Here is a 19,535-nt window from a genome sequence, read left to right as displayed (position 1 = left end):
CTTCTTGCAGAAGCATTTTCATTGTTGCCCTATATAAAATAGCAGAAGTTTTTCAAATTAATTGTGGAGTTTGTCGAAGTTGTATTCCTCTACTAAGTCACAGTTTTTTGATCAATTAACATTTGTTATTTTTTTTTGACCAGGAAAATTAGAACCAGATGTTACACATTGCACTGGGATATTTGTTCAAGCAGAGACACCAGGCCATACATTATTGACAACAAGTGCTGGAGTTCTGGAAGCCCATTTCAGTACCAGTATAACCGTTGCTTCTTACCATCGACTTAGAGTAAGTATGTGTGATATATATTACTCCAGCATTGATAAAATATGAAAATAATTAAAGGGTTCGGGACCTCTAAATCCTGAATGACAGTAGTTCCCAATTACTTTTTCATAAAATATTCCAGATTCTGCTTCCACTTATTATCCTGCCTTTGCATCTTTCCATCAGCCTTCATCTCAAAACTCTTCTTTTCCCTCTTCCCCCCCTCCCCTGCCGCCTCACACACCTCACCTGGTATCAGCCACTATCTCACTTATTGCATATTATCTTTCCTGTGTACTCTCAGTCCTGCTGACTTCCTTCAACAACATTTTTTTTTGCTTTTTAAGTGAAAGCCTCACAATTTTACTTGACAAAATGTACAGACCATCTCCTCTCTGTAAATGCCTGATGATGTCACGGGCCAGTCCTTTTAGAATTTGAAATTTCCCTGGGATTTGCAGGTCCCCAATCAATTCCAAAGGTGGAGCAGGCTAATACGCTGAATATATTATTATTATTTAATTTTGTGAAAAAGTCTGAGGATTCACTTTATCTATGCCCTTGTGGTTTTATATACTTCTGTAAGGTCACCCCTCAACCTCATATGCTCTGGAGAGTAAAGATCCAGCCTTTCCCTATAACTCGAGCCCTCAAATTCCAGTAAATCCTTGTTAATCTCTTTAGCTCCCTTTGACCGCGGGGGTTTCCTCTGGGTGCCCCATTCCAAAGATGTATAGGGTTCATAAGTTAATTGATCACATGGGTCTATTTGGGTGGGGCAGGCTGTGGGCTGAAAGGGCCTGTAACTGTGCTGTTTCTATAAATTTAAAATTAAATTAATGTCTTTTTCCTGTGGCTGGGCTGAAATTATTCCAAGTGTGGTCCAAATAATGTCTTATAAGGCTGTATTATGAGGTGCCAACTTTTGTTCTCTATACCCCGCACAATCCAGGTCAATGTGTAACTATGCACACAATAGTTCCACAGCAGATGTAATCTCGCTTGCTCTCCTCTCAGCCCTGGATCATCAGGACATCAGCATCACATACATCAGTTACACCTTGTACAAACACATTTTAAAACATAATATTTGCAGGACTTTTGCAGAATGCTTTTTGCAGGAGGCAACAAAGTATTGATAGCAACTTGCCTGGGAGAGCATATGGTCTTTGCAGGCAGAGGAGAAGAGTTTTGCTCTCAGAGAGGGAGGGTGTGAAACAGAGAGAGAGGAGACAGAAATCAGTTCCTGAAGGACAAGCTGGCAAACTTTGGAAGGCTGCCTAGTCAACAGAGAAAACTGGCTGAAAGGTGACTTGAAAGAAAGATGATCATCTGGTGAACCCTGAAGGGGGCAAGTTTCGTTAGCAAGACTGATTGAGAAGGAATCAGTTGTGGATGTCCTGGAAAAGGAATCTGTCTCTGAAAACTAGCAAGAACCATTTGCCTGTTAAGTACCAAAGACTGGTGAACTTTGTTAACTTCTGTGCCCACTACAAGAATTGCCTGCAACCAGTGAGATTGGACTCTGATCCAAAGAACTTTTCTAATCTTAAATATACATTACACACATGTGTTTAGTATTAGAGTTGGGGGGGGGGATGAAGTAGTTAGGTAGGTTAAGTAATAAGTTAAAGTTCAATTCTGTTTTCTTGTTCTATTATAATTAAAAACTACTTTTGTTTCAGTAACCCTGTGTTGTGGTGCATATCTATCGCTACTGGTTTTTGGGGTCCTCTGGACTCCGTAACACTCCACACCAACCCATTAGAAAGGCCATCCTCCATTGGTATTCTCTCCCCTACCAAAATATACACTTTCATTTCTGCATATTCCAGCAACATAATCAGGTCTTACAGCATTTATTTCATTTTAGTTTTGTCACAGAAGGAGCCATTTCAGTACAACACCATGCAAGCTATCAAGCATTCCCACCTGTCCCACTCCCCACATATTTCCCTGCAATCCTTTTGCTAATGTACTGACCAGTTTCCATTTCTGCCACCCATCCACTTTAAGAATAATGTACGGTCGCAAGTTAATCTACCAGCATGTCTGGGAACACACATGATCACAGAGAATGTGGAACCAGCAAGCTTCACACAGGCAGCATTGCATGGTCAAGGTAAAACTTGTGTGGCTGAAGCAATGCATCAGCAACACTACCTGCTGCACCATCATTGCTTCGCAATCTCTGCAGAATGATGAGCCCATGACTCTTGATGGTTTTGGGACTACTTGCAATCATGAGTAGAAACCCTGGCACATTTCTGTATAAGTACCGCGCGCTAACCGATTGCGCCACTGGAGCTCTCCCCTGGCACATTTCTGAAGATGAGTGCCGACCGGCTGCATCACGGTCTGGTATGGAGACACCAATACCTGTAAAAAGCTTAAAGCCCTATAAAAGGTACTGGTCACAGCCCAGGACATCATGAACATCAACAGGGAACGCTACCGTCAGAGAGCAGCAGGAATCGTCAAAGATCCACATCACCCAGCACACGCTCTGTTCTCGATGCTGCCGCCAGGAAAGAGGAATTGGTGCCACAAGACTCGCACCACCAGGTTCAGGAACAGCTGCTACCCCTCCACCATCAGACTTCTCAACAACAAAACTCAATCAGGGACTTATTTAAGGTCTCTTACTTTTGCACTTTATTGATTTTTTTTTCTCTCTCTCTGTATTGCACAGTCAGATTTTACATTTCTTTATTTGTTGACGTGTGTATGCTCAGTTTTCTGCATTACCAATAAGTGGAAATTCTGCCTTGCCTTCAGGAAGAAGAATCTAGGGTTGTATGTGACTTCATGTATGTACTCTGACAATAAATCTGAAATCTGTGGGATATGGCACACAACAAAGACAATAAATTCTTCTTTACCCTTGCTCTTTCCCTGACCTGTATGGTGTCATTTTATGATACTGTAGCCACAATGGAGAGAGTTTCTTAAAGCCTAACAACAGTGACCCATGATTGCTGGTGGCAAAGATATGAGTTGCAATTTTTACAGGGATTGCTCAGGTTGCAACTTCACACGCAGTATGAGAACTAAAAAAATCGTACGTGATTTTTCAAGATTTACAATTTTTGGGGGGGCTCTAATTGGGGAGTGACATCACATGCAGCATTTAATATACAAAATAATGGCGAATTCCAATTTCTTGTCAAAAGCCTGTTATTTTTTCTCAATTAGGATAATGGAAAGTTTTAGTCTCACAGTTAAATTATGCTCAAAATTTATCTTTGGTGCTTTTCTTAGTCTTGAAAAATTGATGTTTAGCTTCCTGATTCAAATAGTTGGCTAAAGGTGTACCAGGTATTGGAACTAGGATGAACAGAGGGTGTTGAAAGTTGCCTGATTGTGTCCGAGATTCGGATTTGGAGCACTGGCTGCTAATGGTTTGGACTGGACACTGTGTGGCTGCGGGGGCTGCAGCAGTGCTGGAGGCAAATCCATGGACCCTCGGTGACTCGAGAGGGATTCATTTGCTTCTCTTTTTCTGACTATAAGAGGCGCTTCAGGCAATTTCTGACATTGGCGCATCAGTCTGCCTTATGGCAGACGAAAGCAAATTTTGTGTTATATTGCACTGTCTTTATTATGTGACAATAAAGGAATCTTGAATCTCAATTAGCTGAATTGGATAGGTAGTTTCTGCTGTTTGTTCTTTCCTAACAAACAATTTGATTGGGGAAAATCATCTAGAGCTTCCATTTCTGATTACTTCTTTTGGTTGTTTGGAACACCTACATAAAACAAGGTATGGGAATAAGGGTGCCGTCAAAGGGTGACTGAAGCCTTTGAAACTACTCAGCGAGAAATCTTTGGTTTCAATTGAAGATGAGGGGGATATAGAGTTGGGGAAATGGACCACAATATGTTGTGTATTTAAAAAATGTTTAGTGCTTCTCAACCTTGTGAAAGAAAGTAAAGCTTTTCTATCGACGAAACATCTCCTTTCTTGCTTTCCCCTGGCACGTGATTTGTATTTGTGATAAATGTTAGGAATAGTTTATTTTAACGACGTGCCAAATGTGACCTTTTCCAAATCATGTAACTTGAATGTGAAAATCATTTTAATAATTTATGATTCTGTCAACAAGAACCATGAGCCTATGTTTGTTAATACTTTAGATTTCATCTCAGGGGAATGATTCCAAGGCATTCACTATTCTGCTCCTAATGTCAGGCTATCGATCCGGTTGCGGTCGCTATTGTCACTCTCACTTCTTCAAAAGAAATGCTGTTCGAAGGAGGTCCCACACCTTGGGTGTTGGAACCATCAGGATTCTTCACAGATTTGAGTGGTGAAAAAAAAAATACAGTCATCATCGAACAACAACGAGCTCCACTGGTGAAAAAGAAAAACCATCATGGGTTTAAAGTCATATGTGTAGCCTTAGGAGAACAGGTAAGAAAGAGGTATCATGTAAGGGTGATTTGATTCTCACTTTTCCAGAATGTATTAAGTCACTTGTGAATTCATAAAATAAAAATGAAACCTCATGGTTTTATGAACAACACTTGATTAATGCAGTAAAACCACGGTATCCAGCAGCTCTGGGGATTGGTAGATGCTGGATAAGTGAATTTGCTGGTTGCTTGTTGAATGATTTGCAAACTAACCACTAGGGTTTCCAATTCTAAATGTTTGTATTTTTTTAACCTTTTTTTTGCCGGTTGCTTGAGACTGCTGATTGCTTGAATTCTCGATGGCGGGGATTTTCTAAATTTGGCATACCAAAACCTTGTATGAATTTGTGAAATTTGATCAAATATTGTTGTGAATAGTAAGAACACATTTTAGTTGGAACATTTTCTGCTTTGTGGTAATTTAGCCATGGACTGAGGTGTTCAATTAGAGTGCTTTCAGTAGAAGAAAAAATGACATTCCTTACTTTCTGTTGATATGTTTAGATGTTGTTTTAATATGAAATGATTCCAGTTTGGTAGTTATTCCTTAATCAAAAATAGAACAAAAAACATAATGTCTTTCATTTCAAAGAGAATCTTCAGTATTTTCAATGTATTGCAAAACTATTTTTGATCGTTGTGGCTTCCCGATCCACTGTCGAGTATGTCTGATAAAGAAGCTTGCCAGGCCACAAATCAGCAGTGTCTGGAAGGGAGTGCTGGCATCTTGTGATTTATGTGGATCCTAACACTGGATTTACTATCCTCTTCAGCATGATGCTGAAACAAGCCATGAAAGACCTCGACAATGAAGACGCTGTTTACATCCGGTACCGCACGGATGGCAGTCTCTTCAATCTGAGGCGCCTGCAAGCTCACACCAAGACACAAGAGCAACTTGTCCGTGAACTACTCTTTGCAGACGATGCCGCTTTAGTTGCCCATTCGGAGCCAGCTCTCCAGCGCATGACGTCCTGTTTTGCGGAAACTGCCAAAATGTTTGGCCTGGAAGTCAGCCTGAAGAAAACTCTGGTCCTCCGTCAGCCAGCTCTCCACCATGAGTACCAGCCCCCCCACATCTCCAGCGGGCACACAGAACTCAAAACGGTCAACCAGCTTACCTACCTCAGCTGCACCATTTCATCTGATGCAAGGATCGACAAAGAGATAGACAACAGGCTCGCCAAGGCAAATAGCGCCTTTGGAAGACTACACAAAAGAGTCTGGAAAAACAACCACCTGAAGAAACACAGCGCGTACAGAGCCGTTGTCATACCCACGCTCCTGTTCGGTCTGAATCATGGGTCCTTTACAGGCATCATCACTGTCTCCGCTCCATCCTCAACATTCATTGGAATGACTTCATCACCAACATCGAAGTACTCGAGCTGGCAGAGTCCGCAAGCATCGAATCCACGCTGCTGAAGATCCAACTGCACTGGGTGGGTCACGTCTCCAGAATGGAGGACCATCGCCTTCCCAAGATCGTGTTCTATGGCGAGCTCTCCACTGGCCACCGTGACAGAGGTGCACCAAAGAAAAGGTACAAGGACTGCGTAAAGAAATCTCTTGGTGCCTGCCACATTGACCACCGCTGATCTCACCTCCAACCGTGCATCTTGGTGCCTCACAGTTCGGTGGGCAGCAACCTCCTTTGAAGAAGACCTCAGAGCCCACCTCACTGACAAAAGACAAAGGAGGAAACACCCAACACCCAACCCCAACCCACCAATTTTCCCCTGCAACCGCTGCAACCGTGCCTGCCTGTCCCACATCGGACTTGTCAGTCACCAACAAGCCTGCAGCTGACGTGGACATTACCCCTCCATAAATCTTCATCCGCGAAGCCAAGCCAGAGAAGATTTTAACACTGGACAACCATTTTTACCCCAAGGTTTGCTTCCTCATAAAATATTGGGGATTCTGACAGACGATTTCAGATTTCCTGTATCACGTAGGAAGTTGGAGAAACATTACATTAGCTTTTATTAAATGTATCATGTTTAATAGCATAATGACGCCGACACATTGCATTAATTTAACTGCCCTAATAATGTTTTGTCGCTGATTTTCATTTGTACTCAGCATCTGATGCCTCTTGTGTCAGAGTCCAACAATAATTGACCAGCACTGATGGATTCCAGTCATTCTAATAGCGCTTTTCCATGGTCTCAATATCCTGGTGAAACCTTTTATTATGTTCGTCAATGACCTGCACCAAGATCAGCAGTGAAGAAGGCCCAGTGCGAATGCAGAAACTGAATTTTTTTTTTAAATTTTTCACACCATAAATCACATTAGCCATGATATACACTTTTTCTTTTTCACACATATACAGTGCCTTTTTATCCCCCCCCCTCCCTCCTCCCAAGCCACCCCCCACCCCCCCAGAAACTGAATTTTCAATGACATGTTGCATTTCGTGGTTTTGTCTGCTTGAAGCATGTTGTCAATTAGCTGGATGAGGTTTGGCGGTCTGAAGTTGCCAAAAAAATCTTTAAATGCCCCAAGGCTTAAGACAATATTTGCATAGTCCTTGCACCCTGTGCATGCCTAGGCATGCTTAGACTGACTAAAACAGCTTGCTTTGTGGGCAATACACTAGTAGACTTGAAATATGACAGGAAATCACAAAAATAGGTTATATCTTAAAAATGGGATGTGATTGAAAACTTTAAGGTGATTTTCATGATCAGCAGCTCAAAATCCATAAAATACATCCAACAGTGTTCAGGAAGCAAAATCTTCGTTGTCCAGTGTAATTTGATCAGACATTCTGCCGACTATGCTCCAGATAGCTGATCTTTTTGCCTCTTTTATTCTGCATGACATTTGGCATTTTTAAAGCGAGTTTTAACGGATTGAAGTTCTCCTTCAACGCATTTTTTAGTTTTGAATTTCTTAAAGCCTACAGAAATTAGTATATTTTGAGTGCAAAATTACTGTTTTAGAGATTAAGAACAGAGCTTCTAAGCATGAAATGGACTTTTCATTCTTCTTTCCATCCTAGTTTTTGACATTGAAAGTTGGTAATCAGCCAAGCTTGCTGAACCCCAATCCGGCTGTTGAACACATTAAAGTGAAATTTGTCTGCGCTTTGCCCGCCAGTTTGACTTTGACTCCTGTTTACAAGTCACGTGAACTTGGTCTTCCTTGCCCTCTGTTACAGCACAGCAAACAGCTGGTAAGATGAAAAAGGATTTTGTTTGTTAGCTGAGGTCAAGTTTACAAGTTTCTGTATTATATATAAGAAATGTTGCTAAAATACATAAAACAAATCTGTATCATTGGTGAAGGACACAATTCCCTCTCACACAAGCCTTTTATGAGGCGCCTGAGGGCTGCAAAAAGCCGAGTGCAAGGCTTCAGACTCCAGGAATTGGGGCAGACAATGAAGACTGTGCTGAGCCTTGAAGCAGTTTTTGTGCGGGGGAAAAGAATAACATGATTCCATCCCCACTCAGCTGTCTTCATTGTCCAGGTCCAAGCTGCAACCTCTACATGGGAAAAATAACTTCTAAAAAAGCATGCTGTGAATGACAACCCAGATTATGAGGTGGTATCCTTTCTAAAAATCCAGAGTTTTAAAAAGGCGAGTCCAAACTGTTGTAAGGTTTTAAATGACATATTTTGCACACATTTGCTCATGTCACGTGACAGTCCAAAATGAGCTTGAAAGAGAATGTCACTAAAGAGTTAAAAGGAGAAATTTGAGGCAGTAATTTAGAACATAAGCTATTCAACCAAAATGTTCTGTTGATCCTAAATATTTGATCATTGAATAAACTGAATTTTCCTAAGGCTAAATATGATGTATTTTTTGGCTTTTAATAGGAATTTATAACACAAATTGGAAATGTTGAAAACAAGCTGAAAAGGTTTTAAGCAAAATATTCAACAGAATATGACAAGCTTCACTGCTCTATCTATGACTTAACTGAAATGGCAAAAAGTTGTTCAATATTTTTATTTCCATGCTAGAAGCACTTGCTGGTTTAATCTCCAATCATTGCAGCATGAATTGGAAAAGTAGTCCAAATTCCATTGGGTTTAAGTGAACAACCTATTTGCTTTAATGATGTGCAATGCAGCCAAGACCATTTATATTTTTTAAGTCCTTCAATCAATTGATTTATGAAATCAATTTGTCATGGTCAAAAATAGGTCAAAATAGAATCAGAAATTAAAATTATTTGCTTCTCTGAGTTTAAAAACCTGTCATTTATATTAATCTAGTTCATAATTCAGCTTTACAATTTCTTCTTTTAAAAATGTGCTTTCTCACACACAGGCTTAACTAAACATGGCTTGTTTTAAAATATTATTTATTTAAAAAAATTGTTATTTACATGATTTCCATATTCATTTTATGTTTTTTTTTGTTTGACCAGGTACCCGTTTCTTTCTGCAGGAATACCATTTTGGAACTGACAGCATATGATCAACATGGAAGGAAATTTGATAACTTTACCTCGCTGCTAATTAATTGGAAATCATCTAACACTTCTCTGGGCAGTCTTCATCCTTCGATACTTATGGAAATGATTTTCAGAGATGATGGGAGTGGACAGAAGCGGCTACATGGTAATGTATTGTGTGCTGAGCCCAAGCATCTTATAATGTAAAAACATATCAGAATGACAAAAGGGCCTGTGAGAATTTTTTTTTCGGCAATTGTCTTTGGTCAGGTGGAGTACCAGAATCTGTTTAATCTGTGCGGTATAAAGGAACACTCCAGTAGCTATTTAAAAAGAATTGAAGAAATCTGATAAACTGACCTCATGACCTAACTTGCAGGATTTCTTTCCCATAGCAGCAAGAGGACCAAAGTGGAGCAAGAGGCAGATAGTTGCATAATATAAAATGATTTATTTGCCATCAAAATCGAGTGAATGTTGTATCGTAACATAACTTATAATCTTGAGTGAAGCATATTCCTTATATACAGAATTCATCAGTGCAAACTTCATGAGATCATGATTACAATCAATTCTTCCTGGGGAAATTTCTTTGTGGAGTGGGATCTTCCTTAAACCTAATCAATTCTTCCTGGGGAAATGTCCTTGTGGAGTGGGATCTTCCTTCAACCCAATCATTTCTTCCTGGGGAAATTTCCTTGTGGAGTGGGATCTTCCTTCAACCCAATCAATTCTTCCTGGGGAAATTTCCTTGTGGAGTGGGGTCTTCCTTCAACCCAATCAATTCTTCCTGGGGAAATTTCCTTGTGGAGTGGGATCTTCCTTAAACCCACTCACTTCATTAGTTCAGTAATTTAAGTTTATTTGTTGCATTATACCTGTACAATGAAAAGGATTCTTCTGCAAGCTGTCTAACAGATGAAGGCTAATGTTCATACAGCCATCCAAATTAGAAAGATGTTCAGTCAGCACAAAGCAAGGCAGCATGAGTCCTCGATTGTGATGTTCATTCTGAAGCCTGAAACTTGAAACTTCTGATGTGTGATTTCACACTCTTCAATAAATTTCTCCCCAATGGGAGAAGGGAGAATAGGGCATATCTGGGGTATGATGGGTCCTTCAGCATATTGCCTGCCTCTCCTAGGCAGCAGGAAATGCAGTTGGAGTCCATGGAGAGGAGGGAAGTTTGCATGATGGCTGAGTTGCATTCACCACCTTCTGTAGCTTTTTTCTGATCTTGATCAGAGCAGCACTTAATTTAATTTCTGCTCTTACCCAGTTAAATTAAAGAACATAGCAATTCCCTAGAAGTTTTTGTACACCCAAATGGTTGAGCCTGGAGCATTGCAGTGGGTAGCCAACAACTATTTTACTTGTCAACGTCCTGCGATGAATTCCATAAATTCTAGTGGATTATTGCATCAAGCAATTGGAAAGTTTATTGGGTCTTCAATTTATTCAAAAGATCTGTATCTTGAGCACTTATGAACAATGTCAGTTTGTGGTGTGAACTGGTTAGCGCCAAAAGCATGGTTGCTAAATTTGCCAATGACACAAAAAAAATAAGTAAATATATTGTGAAGAGGAGGGCTGTTGACAGCAGGGAGGGGGGCTGTCGGCAGCGGGGAGAGTGGCTATTTGGGTTTGATTATCCATGGACACTCTGACATATATGCATCTGTTCCGCAACTCGGCTGTAATGCATATGAAATCTTGGACCCCAACTACTGCATTCCAACGATGTTTTACTGGTAAATCAAATCTAAAATATGGGTGAATGTGTCGAGGAGGTTTTCCCTTTCAGGAAAATCTAAAGCCAATGGTTAATGTTTAAATAGGATTGTCAGTCATGAAAGACAATGAAGAAGCATTTTTTTTTCCCTCTGTCAGAGGTTGTGAATCTTTTTAAATTAACTTCGAAAGTTTGTGGAAGCAGATCCTTTGAATATTTTTTAGAGTTGATAGATTTTTGATAAATAATTGTGTGAAAGATTATAGGAGGTAACTGAGAATGGAGTTAAGGTTACAATTTGATCTTACCGAATGATGGAGGAGGCTCAAGGTGCTGAATGACCTATTCTTGCTTTAAGTTTGTACATTCCTATGTCCCTATCACAGATTAGCCCAGGTACCTTTGCAGTGGCATAAGGATTGAGTTGGAAATTTTGTCAGAGTCAAAGCTAATTTCTACAATGAAGTGTCTAATCAGATTTTCAGGGTGATTATGAAACCATCTGGTCACTGTCCTGTTTCACTTCCAAGTAAAATTGATTTTCAATTTCTAGCAGTGAAGAAAAATCAATGTTTTTGCGATTGAATTTCTCATCACATATCTGTAATCCTAAACTTTTGTGGATGGAGAAAAATAATTCGAGTGATCTCACAAACCTGTTAAAGAAAAGGTCAGCTCTGTCAAGTGTAAAGAGAGCTGTACTGTAGGAATAATATTTTAAAACTTTCAGGTGCAGACTTCAAATTCAAGCTCTGCTGGTTAAGATGGAAATGGCGATGCTGTTTATCATGTTATGAATTTCAAGTTTCATAAAGTTATTCAGCTTTGAGCAGCATTTGAGCTCACTATTAGAAAGCCTTCAATTCGGTCATTATTGGCAATTCAGCTATTACACGACTGAAGCAGGATCTATGAATGTAGAAAGTGCTAAACTCATTCTCGAAACAAAGAATTGCTAGAGTTGATCAAATTGAAGGGTGAAGTGTTTTCCTTAATGACAATTGTTGGAGATTTTTGTTTTACTCAACATTTTCCTATGTTTCTATCTCAAAACTGAGTGTCCATATTATGTTTATTTTTTTCAATGACAGGTCATAGAATGGTTATAGTTTACAAAAGGAAAGGAACTGTGTCCATTTCAGTAAATTTGATTGGTTATCAAAAGACTCATTCTGAAATAACTCCTGATGTAAGTTACCAATATAGCTTTTAGTTATGCAAATCAATATGTACCTTTAAATTTCTATCTTCTGTACATTTTTAAAAAGTCTTTCCAGTCAAGGATCCAGTGTTTTGCATTATTTTGTCAACCTTGTTACAAATATATTGGAAGAATTTAAAATGAAATTTTCTCAACCTTTTATCAGATGTCAAGTACAAAAGTTATTTTCTGAATTAAATCTATCGTGTATGCTTCTATATGTTTTGAACATTTTTAGTGTAATTCTTCAACTCTAAAACTTGACCCACATTGGGTCTACAGGAGCTGGAGGCTGGAGCGATAAATAAACTGCTGGAAAACCTCTGTGAGTCCAGCAGCATCTTTGGAGGTAAAGAATTGATCACCATTTCTGCTGCATCAGAACTCAGTGTAGATGGAAGGTAGCCTGTACATTGAACTGAGAGGGGAGGGGTGAGGCAAAGACTAGTAGGTGGTAGATTGAAACAGAGAAGGGGTAGGAAGATTAAGAAGATGGAACTGGGTCCCTTTCTCCTTGCCTACCTGGCTCTATCTGCCTATCATCCCTCCCTTATTTGGTTCCACCCATCACCTACCAACCTCTATCTCTACCCTCCCCTCCCTCACTCACTCAGTTCCATCTGCCTAATGTTCGACACCCACCCACCCTCTTCCTACTTATTGCCTCCGTTTCACCTCTTCCTCTCACTTTTATATACAGGCTATCTTCCCTCTGCAATCTCATTCCTGATGACCCAAATATCAACCTTCCCTTTGCCTCCACAGATGTTGGTTAATTTGATGAATTTTTCAGGAGTTTTTCTTTTGCCCCTAAATAAGATTTCGTGATTAATGTAGGATTCAATCCTCTATTGGGTAACCAGCAACCCTCGCTGTAAGTCTACATTAAGTTAGGATACAACTTAAAATTAGTTGATAAAACACATTGGAGAGCAATTGGTAATACTATAACTCCATTTGGGAATCAATGCCTTCAGGCTAAAATAATTGAAAGACAAAAATTGATAAGAACACTAAACCAACCTGAACAAAACAACCCATTTTAAATTTATTAGCAGGAATCTTGTGAGTGGGGTTTAAAGCAGTTTCTAAATAGGCTAGCCATCTGCAAAATGGGGAATACAAGATTTTAACTCCTGTGACCCATGAGTTTTCTAATGACTAGTAGTTCTTATGGAAGACAACGTTCCTCTTTCAGTCTGTCCCTCCAAATGTTGCACCCACCACTTTATTCTTTGTGCTGGCCACCTCTTCCCAAATATTTGATTTAGGACATGTCAAAATATTCAAGCTTCCATACTGTGATAACAGAGTAATATGCAGAACTATCAAAGCTGGGACTGTTCAGACTGCCAAAACCCGAGGAATGACTTCCATCTGATGCAAAGAAGAATTCTTCCTTTTTAAGAACTGGTGGAATGGCTTCAGTCAAAACTGGCTAGCTTCAGCTGGCACTATTTAGTTATAAAATTAGATTGATCCACCCTAAGGTAATAATCGACGATATTTGTGCTAACTGGAATCTGTAATCATGGCGTAATAAAGAAGAAGGATTAATTTTGTGTGTTTCCTGCACCAGGCCAAATGTGGACAGTTTAATCGCACATTACCATCCCAGTGTGCTTTTTCCAGCATCAAGTGGTGGACACCAGTGTGGTGCATTTTTATTTTAATAATATACTGAATCCAGTACAGTAATTAATTGTGAAAATATTTGTGTTTCATTTTCTGCAGAGGAATGATTTATTTGTGCCACTCACAGCCGCAATTGATTTATTGTTGGTGGATGATGTGTCTTTGCTTCCAAGAAACCTCACTGTGTACAATCATCCTAATATTTCGGTAGGACATGCATTTAAATATTGAAGAATATAATTTAAGGTTTCTTTTGTGAAATACAATGAGATAAGTTTATAAGTCTTCCAATTTTATTCAAGTTGAATTTGATTTAACTGGCCTTAACATGACCCAATTCTCACCAAATGATCCCAGAAATTATTGTAAAATGTAAGTACAGACGGAAATTATTGTGAAATGTAAGTACAGGCAGAACTTATCGTGAAATGTAAGTACATACAGTTGTTGCATGCTATTTGAACAATGTAGAATGGCCTAGAGCCCTACCAAATTTACACATTGCCAAATTACACATTATCTATAATACATTACCTCACAAGATAAAGCCACACATGGATTAAGAGAATGGAAAAATGAAAGACGTTAATCCTATCTCACAACTTTTTTTAAACAAAATGAGAAAAAAGTTAACTTTAAGTAACTTTTATTGAAGATTTCCTTCAGTTGGGCCTAAATTTACTATTGTAATTTTAGAAAGTTTTTACATTGATAATATACTTAATAACAAAGATTTTGAATCTCAACAAAAGTTCATGGATTTCTGATTCACTCCAGAATTTCAACACCAACTCTGTGTTCATTTTCTTGATGGGATGTCTGGTGGAGAATGGTTTTAACATGGTGATGTAGAAATGGAAGATAGAAGCAATAAAAGCCAGCATGAATCGATTAAAAAGGTCGAAGCTATGCCGAACAAATGTCATCACAGCTTATTGCATCTATTTTGATCCAAAATTGATCAGTCTGAGTATGATTTGAGTGGTGGAAATAATTACAGCAGAAGTTTAAAAAAAAGTAAAAATGTCACCCATGAAACGATCACTGAAGTATATAATAGGAACAAAACCATAACAAAAAATCTAATGAATGGATAGAAGTCGGAAACATTGGGGTGTGATTGTATTGCTTCACCCATTCAAATGAACACTGAGTTGCGTGTAACATATGCCTGGGCAGATCCATGAGATGAAGGCTAGGAAGGAGCCCGCCTCCAAGCTCTTGCAGGAAGTTCTGTAGAACCAAGAGAGTATAATCACCAATCGGAAGCTGAACAAGCTTGTGCAAGGACCTTGCAGCAATTGTCAACAACTATTGATGCAAGTAACAGCTGTGGTGAGGCGAAGATGGAGGCCACACAACTCTCCAGTTCTGATCTTGACCTCATGGGAGCATCTTGAAGCCAGCTTCCTCCCGCCTCATTAAGATCAGCTGGTTGGTAGATGAATTGCCCAGTTGTTTAGTTTGGGGATCAACAATAGAGAGCGAACATAGACTCAGTGGACTAAAAGGTTAGAAAGCAAAAAAAACAATGTGCCAGCAGGCTTTGAATTTTCCCTTGTGACCAGATTTCTATTCTCATGAAGCAACAGTATACAATCTATGAGTAGATTGCTGCTTTCATGGGGGAGGAACTCCTGAGCAGTTCAATAATCCTCTTGGAAAAGAAGGATGATGGACAGCAGCAACAACCTTTTATACCTGAAAGAGATCCTGCCTATCATCAGGTTACTCCTGAATGAACGGAGAAAAAGCATGCAAGGGCAGGTTGTTCCCAGTGTCATGCATGCCACTCTCATGTGCACATGTACCTTTTCAACAAGAGCAGGGTCTTTCTTAGATTGCCCAGAGATCTGACTCCAAGGAGATGAATGAAGATAGCAAGGACTGGGGATCAATAATTCAGAATTTTACTATCAGTTCAGCTCTTGGTCTGGCTTCAAGATGCTCCCATGAGGTCAAGATCAGGACTCCAGTTGTGTGGCCTCCATCTTCGCCTCACCACAGCTGCTACCTGCATCAATAGTTGTTGTCAATTGATGCAAGGTCCTTGCACAAGCTTGTTCGGCTTCCGAGTGGTGATTATACTCTCTTGGTTCTACAGAACTTCCTGCAAGAGCTTGGAGGCGGGCTCCTTCCTAGCCTTCATCTCATGGATCTGCCCAGGCATATGTTAGAAATAATAGTAGGGTTGTCTGTATGCCAGCATGTTTCGTACCACTATGCATCCAGTCTTCCAGGAGTTAGTGATAGACGTGGTATATTAAAGTCTGAAACTAGAATGCACAAGTGAGAGGGGAAAGGTTTAAAGCGTACCTGATAGGCAAGTTTTTCACACAGAAAATAGCAGATTCATGGAATGAGCTGGTTAATGCAAATATGATTACCACCTTAAGATAGATTTAGGCAGTTACTTGGACATGGGCCAAATGCAGGCACATGGAACTAGCTCAGTATGGCACCTTGGCTGGCTTGGACAAGTTTGGCCCAAGGGCCTGTTTCCATGCTGCACAGCACTTTGACTCTCAATCTCTTGCAGTTAATTACAGCTTTCTCAGTTTGGCTGGGAGCTTCAGTGTTGGATGCTGAGCTGGGATAATTTATTTCCCTTATTCTAATGGCATCGTGAAGAAAACACATTAGTGCCTCTACTTCCTCAGGAGTTTGCAGAGGTTTGTTATGACATCGGAAACCCTGGCACATTTTTACAGATGTGTGAAGGAAAGTGTGCTGACCAGCTGCATCATGGTCTGGTATGGGGATACCAATACCCCTGAGTGTAAGGCTCTGCAAAAGGTAGTGAACACAGCCCAGGATATCACAGGCAAAACCCTACATTAAGAACACAGCTGTTGGAGATAAGCAGCAATCATCAAGGATCCACACCACCCAGCACAGCTCTGTTCTCGTTGCTATCATCAGAAAATGGGTATAGTGTCACAAGACTCACACCACCAGGTTCAGGAACAGCTGCTACCCCTCCACCGTCAGACTCCTCAACAACAAACTCAATCAGGAACCTATTTAAGGACTCTTACTATACACTTTATTTTTTTTCATCTCTATATTGCATTGTCGGCTTGCTTACATTTATTTATTTGCTTAAATGTATTCGTTGTATACAATTTTTTTGGCGCCTCACAGTTTGGCGGGCAGCAACCTCCTTTGAAGAAGACCGCAGAGCCCACCTCACTGACAAAAGGCAAAGGAGGAAAAACCCAACACCCAACCCCAACCAACCAATTTTCCCCTGCAACCGCTGCAACCGTGTCTGCCTGTCCCGCATCGGACTTGTCAGCCACAAACGAGCCTGCAGCTGACGTGGACTTTTACCCCCTCCATAAATCTTCGTCCGCGAAGCCAAGCCAAAGAGACAATAAATGGTAATTTACCCTCTGAGTGATGAGGTTCCCCTCAAACATTTCTCCTTTCATCCTTCACTAATGTCTGGCCCGCAGGAAAAAGAATCTCGGAGTTGTATGTGAGGTCATGTATGTACTCTAACAATAAATCTGATATCTATTCTTTGTGCTTTTGCTGTTGTTCAAACACTGACACACATGCCCCCACTCTCCTTGCTACTCTTCTTTCAGCACTAGTTTTTAATATTTGATTGGTAAGGTCAATCAGCATGCAGCAACGAACAGTTAAATCCGAATGCCTGCTAGTGAATACCACAAGACAGACCCAGCCTGAAACGGGTACCAAAATTTCATCCATCTGTGTGGCTTTATTTGTCTCTGTGTTCAACTACCATGGTTAAAAAATGCAGTTGTGTGATAAGCCATAGAACTAAAATAAAGGCCTTTTCCCTTTGAAAAACCCTGGTGCTATGATATTGCACAATGTTGTTTGCATTTGTTCCTTTCTTGGCAAATAAATTGTAGATTAAATCAGTATATCTATGAGTAAATGAAAGTTTATTGTCATATCCATAGAAAACTATAAGCATCCAATCCATGCAGAACTATTTTTTCACCTTGTCTCCTCTACACGTGGACCATAGCCCTCCATTTTTCTCCAATCTATTTATCTATCCAAATTTCTCTTAAATATTGAGATCAAACCCACGTCCATTACTTCTGCTGGCAACTCACTCCACACCTTCACCCTCTGAGTGATGAGGTTCCCCTCAAACATTTCTCCTTTCATCCTTCACCCATGTCCTCTTATTCCTGTATCAGCAAACCTCAGTGGACAAAAGCCTATTTGCATTTACCTCATTATTTTCTATAACTATCAAATCTCCCCTCATTCTCAGATGTATAACACACCTCGGTGAAAATGCTATATCAAATAGTTTTTTCTCTTCTTTGGCTTGGCTTCGCGGATGAAGATTTATGGAGGGGTAATGTCCACGTCAGCTGCAGGCTCGTTTGTGACTGACAAGTCTGATGCGGGACAGGCAGACACGGTTGCAAGGGAAAATTGGTTGGTTGGGGTTGGGTGTTGGGCTTTTCCTCCTTTGTCTTTTGTCAGTGAGGTGGGCTCTGCGGTCTTCTTCCAAGGAGGTTGCTGCCCGCCGAACTGTGAGGCGCCGAGCTGCACGGTTTGAGGCGATATCAGCCCACTGGCGGTGGTCAATGTGGCAGGCACCAGGAGATTTCTTTAGGCAGTCCTTGTACCTCTTCTTTGGTGCATTTCTGTCTCGGTGGCCAGTGGAGAGTTCGCCATAGAACACGATCTTGGGAAGGCGATGGTCCTCCATTCTGGAGACGTGACCTACCCAGCGCAGTTGGATCTTCAGCAGCGTGGATTCGATGCTGTCGGCCTCTGCCATCTCAAGTACTTCGATGTTGGTGATGAAGTCGCTCCAATGAATGTTGAGGATGGAGCGGAGACAACGCTGGTGGAAGCGTACTAGGAGCCGTAAGTGATGCCGGTAAAGGACCCATGATTCGGAGCCGAACAGGAGTGTGGGTGTGACAACGGCTCTGTATACGCTAATCTTTGTGAAGTTTTTCAGTTGGTTGTTTTTCCAGACTCTTTTGTGTAGTCTTCCATAGGCGCTATTTGCCTTGGCGAGTCTGTTGTCTGTCTCGTTGTCGATCCTTGCATCCAATGAAATGGTGCAGCCGAGATAGGTAAACTGGTTGACCGTTTTGAGTTTTGTGTGCCCGATGGAGATGTGGGGGGGGGGCTGGTAGTCATGGTGGGGAGCTGGCTGATGGAGGACCTCAGTTTTCTTCAGGTTGACTTGCAGGCCAAACATTTTGGCAGTTTCCGCAAAACAGGACGTCAAGCGTTGAAGAGCTGGCTCTGACTGGGCAACTAAAGCGGCATCGTCTGCAAAGAGTAGTTCACGGACAAGTTGCTCTTGTGTCTTGGTGTGAGCTTGCAGGTGCCTCAGATTGAAGAGACTGCCATCTGTGCGGTATCGGATGTAAACAGCGTCTTCATTGTTGAGGTCTTTCATGGCTTGTTTCAGCATCATGCTGAAGAAGATTGAAAAGAGGGTTGGTGCGAGAACGCAGCCTTGCTTCACGCCATTGTTAATGGAGAAGGGTTCAGAGAGCTCATTGCTGTATCTGACCCGACCTTGTTGGTTTTCGTGCAGTTGGATAACCATGTTGAGGAACTTTGGGGGGCATCCGAGGCGCTCTAGTATTTGCCAAAGCCCTTTCCTACTCAAGTCGTTGGCTTTGGTGAGGTCAACAAAGGTGATGTAGAGTCCTTTGTTTTGTTCTCTGCACTTTTCTTGGAGCTGTCTAAGGGCAAAGACCATGTCAGTAGTTCCTCTGTTTGCGCGAAAGCCACACTGTGATTCTGGGAGAACATTTTTGGCAATACTAGGTATTATTCTATTTAGGAGAATCCTAGCAAAGATTTTGCCTGCAATGGAGAGCAGCGTGATTCCCCTGTAGT

The 19,535-nt window shown here is 40.8% G+C and overlaps 1 protein-coding gene across 4 annotated transcripts in view; it reads left to right on the top strand.

The window, feature by feature from the left end:
• Positions 1-19,535, top strand: part of LOC138749260 (nuclear pore membrane glycoprotein 210-like) — a 102,417-nt gene that overhangs the window by 42,529 nt on the left and 40,353 nt on the right. For all 4 annotated transcript variants that reach the window (XM_069910424.1, XM_069910423.1, XM_069910422.1 and 1 more), the window contains 6 exons: positions 144-289; positions 4,461-4,682; positions 7,695-7,868; positions 9,076-9,268; positions 11,926-12,023; positions 13,770-13,877. In XM_069910424.1, the coding sequence (XP_069766525.1) occupies positions 144-289; positions 4,461-4,682; positions 7,695-7,868; positions 9,076-9,268; positions 11,926-12,023; positions 13,770-13,877 (941 nt within the window). The remainder of the gene's footprint in view (positions 1-143; positions 290-4,460; positions 4,683-7,694; positions 7,869-9,075; positions 9,269-11,925; positions 12,024-13,769; positions 13,878-19,535) is intronic.

Source organism: Narcine bancroftii, chromosome 14, assembly GCF_036971445.1.
Source record: "Narcine bancroftii isolate sNarBan1 chromosome 14, sNarBan1.hap1, whole genome shotgun sequence".
Taxonomy (NCBI): Eukaryota; Metazoa; Chordata; class Chondrichthyes; order Torpediniformes; family Narcinidae; genus Narcine; species Narcine bancroftii.
Note: the sequence above shows the minus strand (reverse complement) of the source record. Positions and strands in the feature narration are given on the sequence as shown.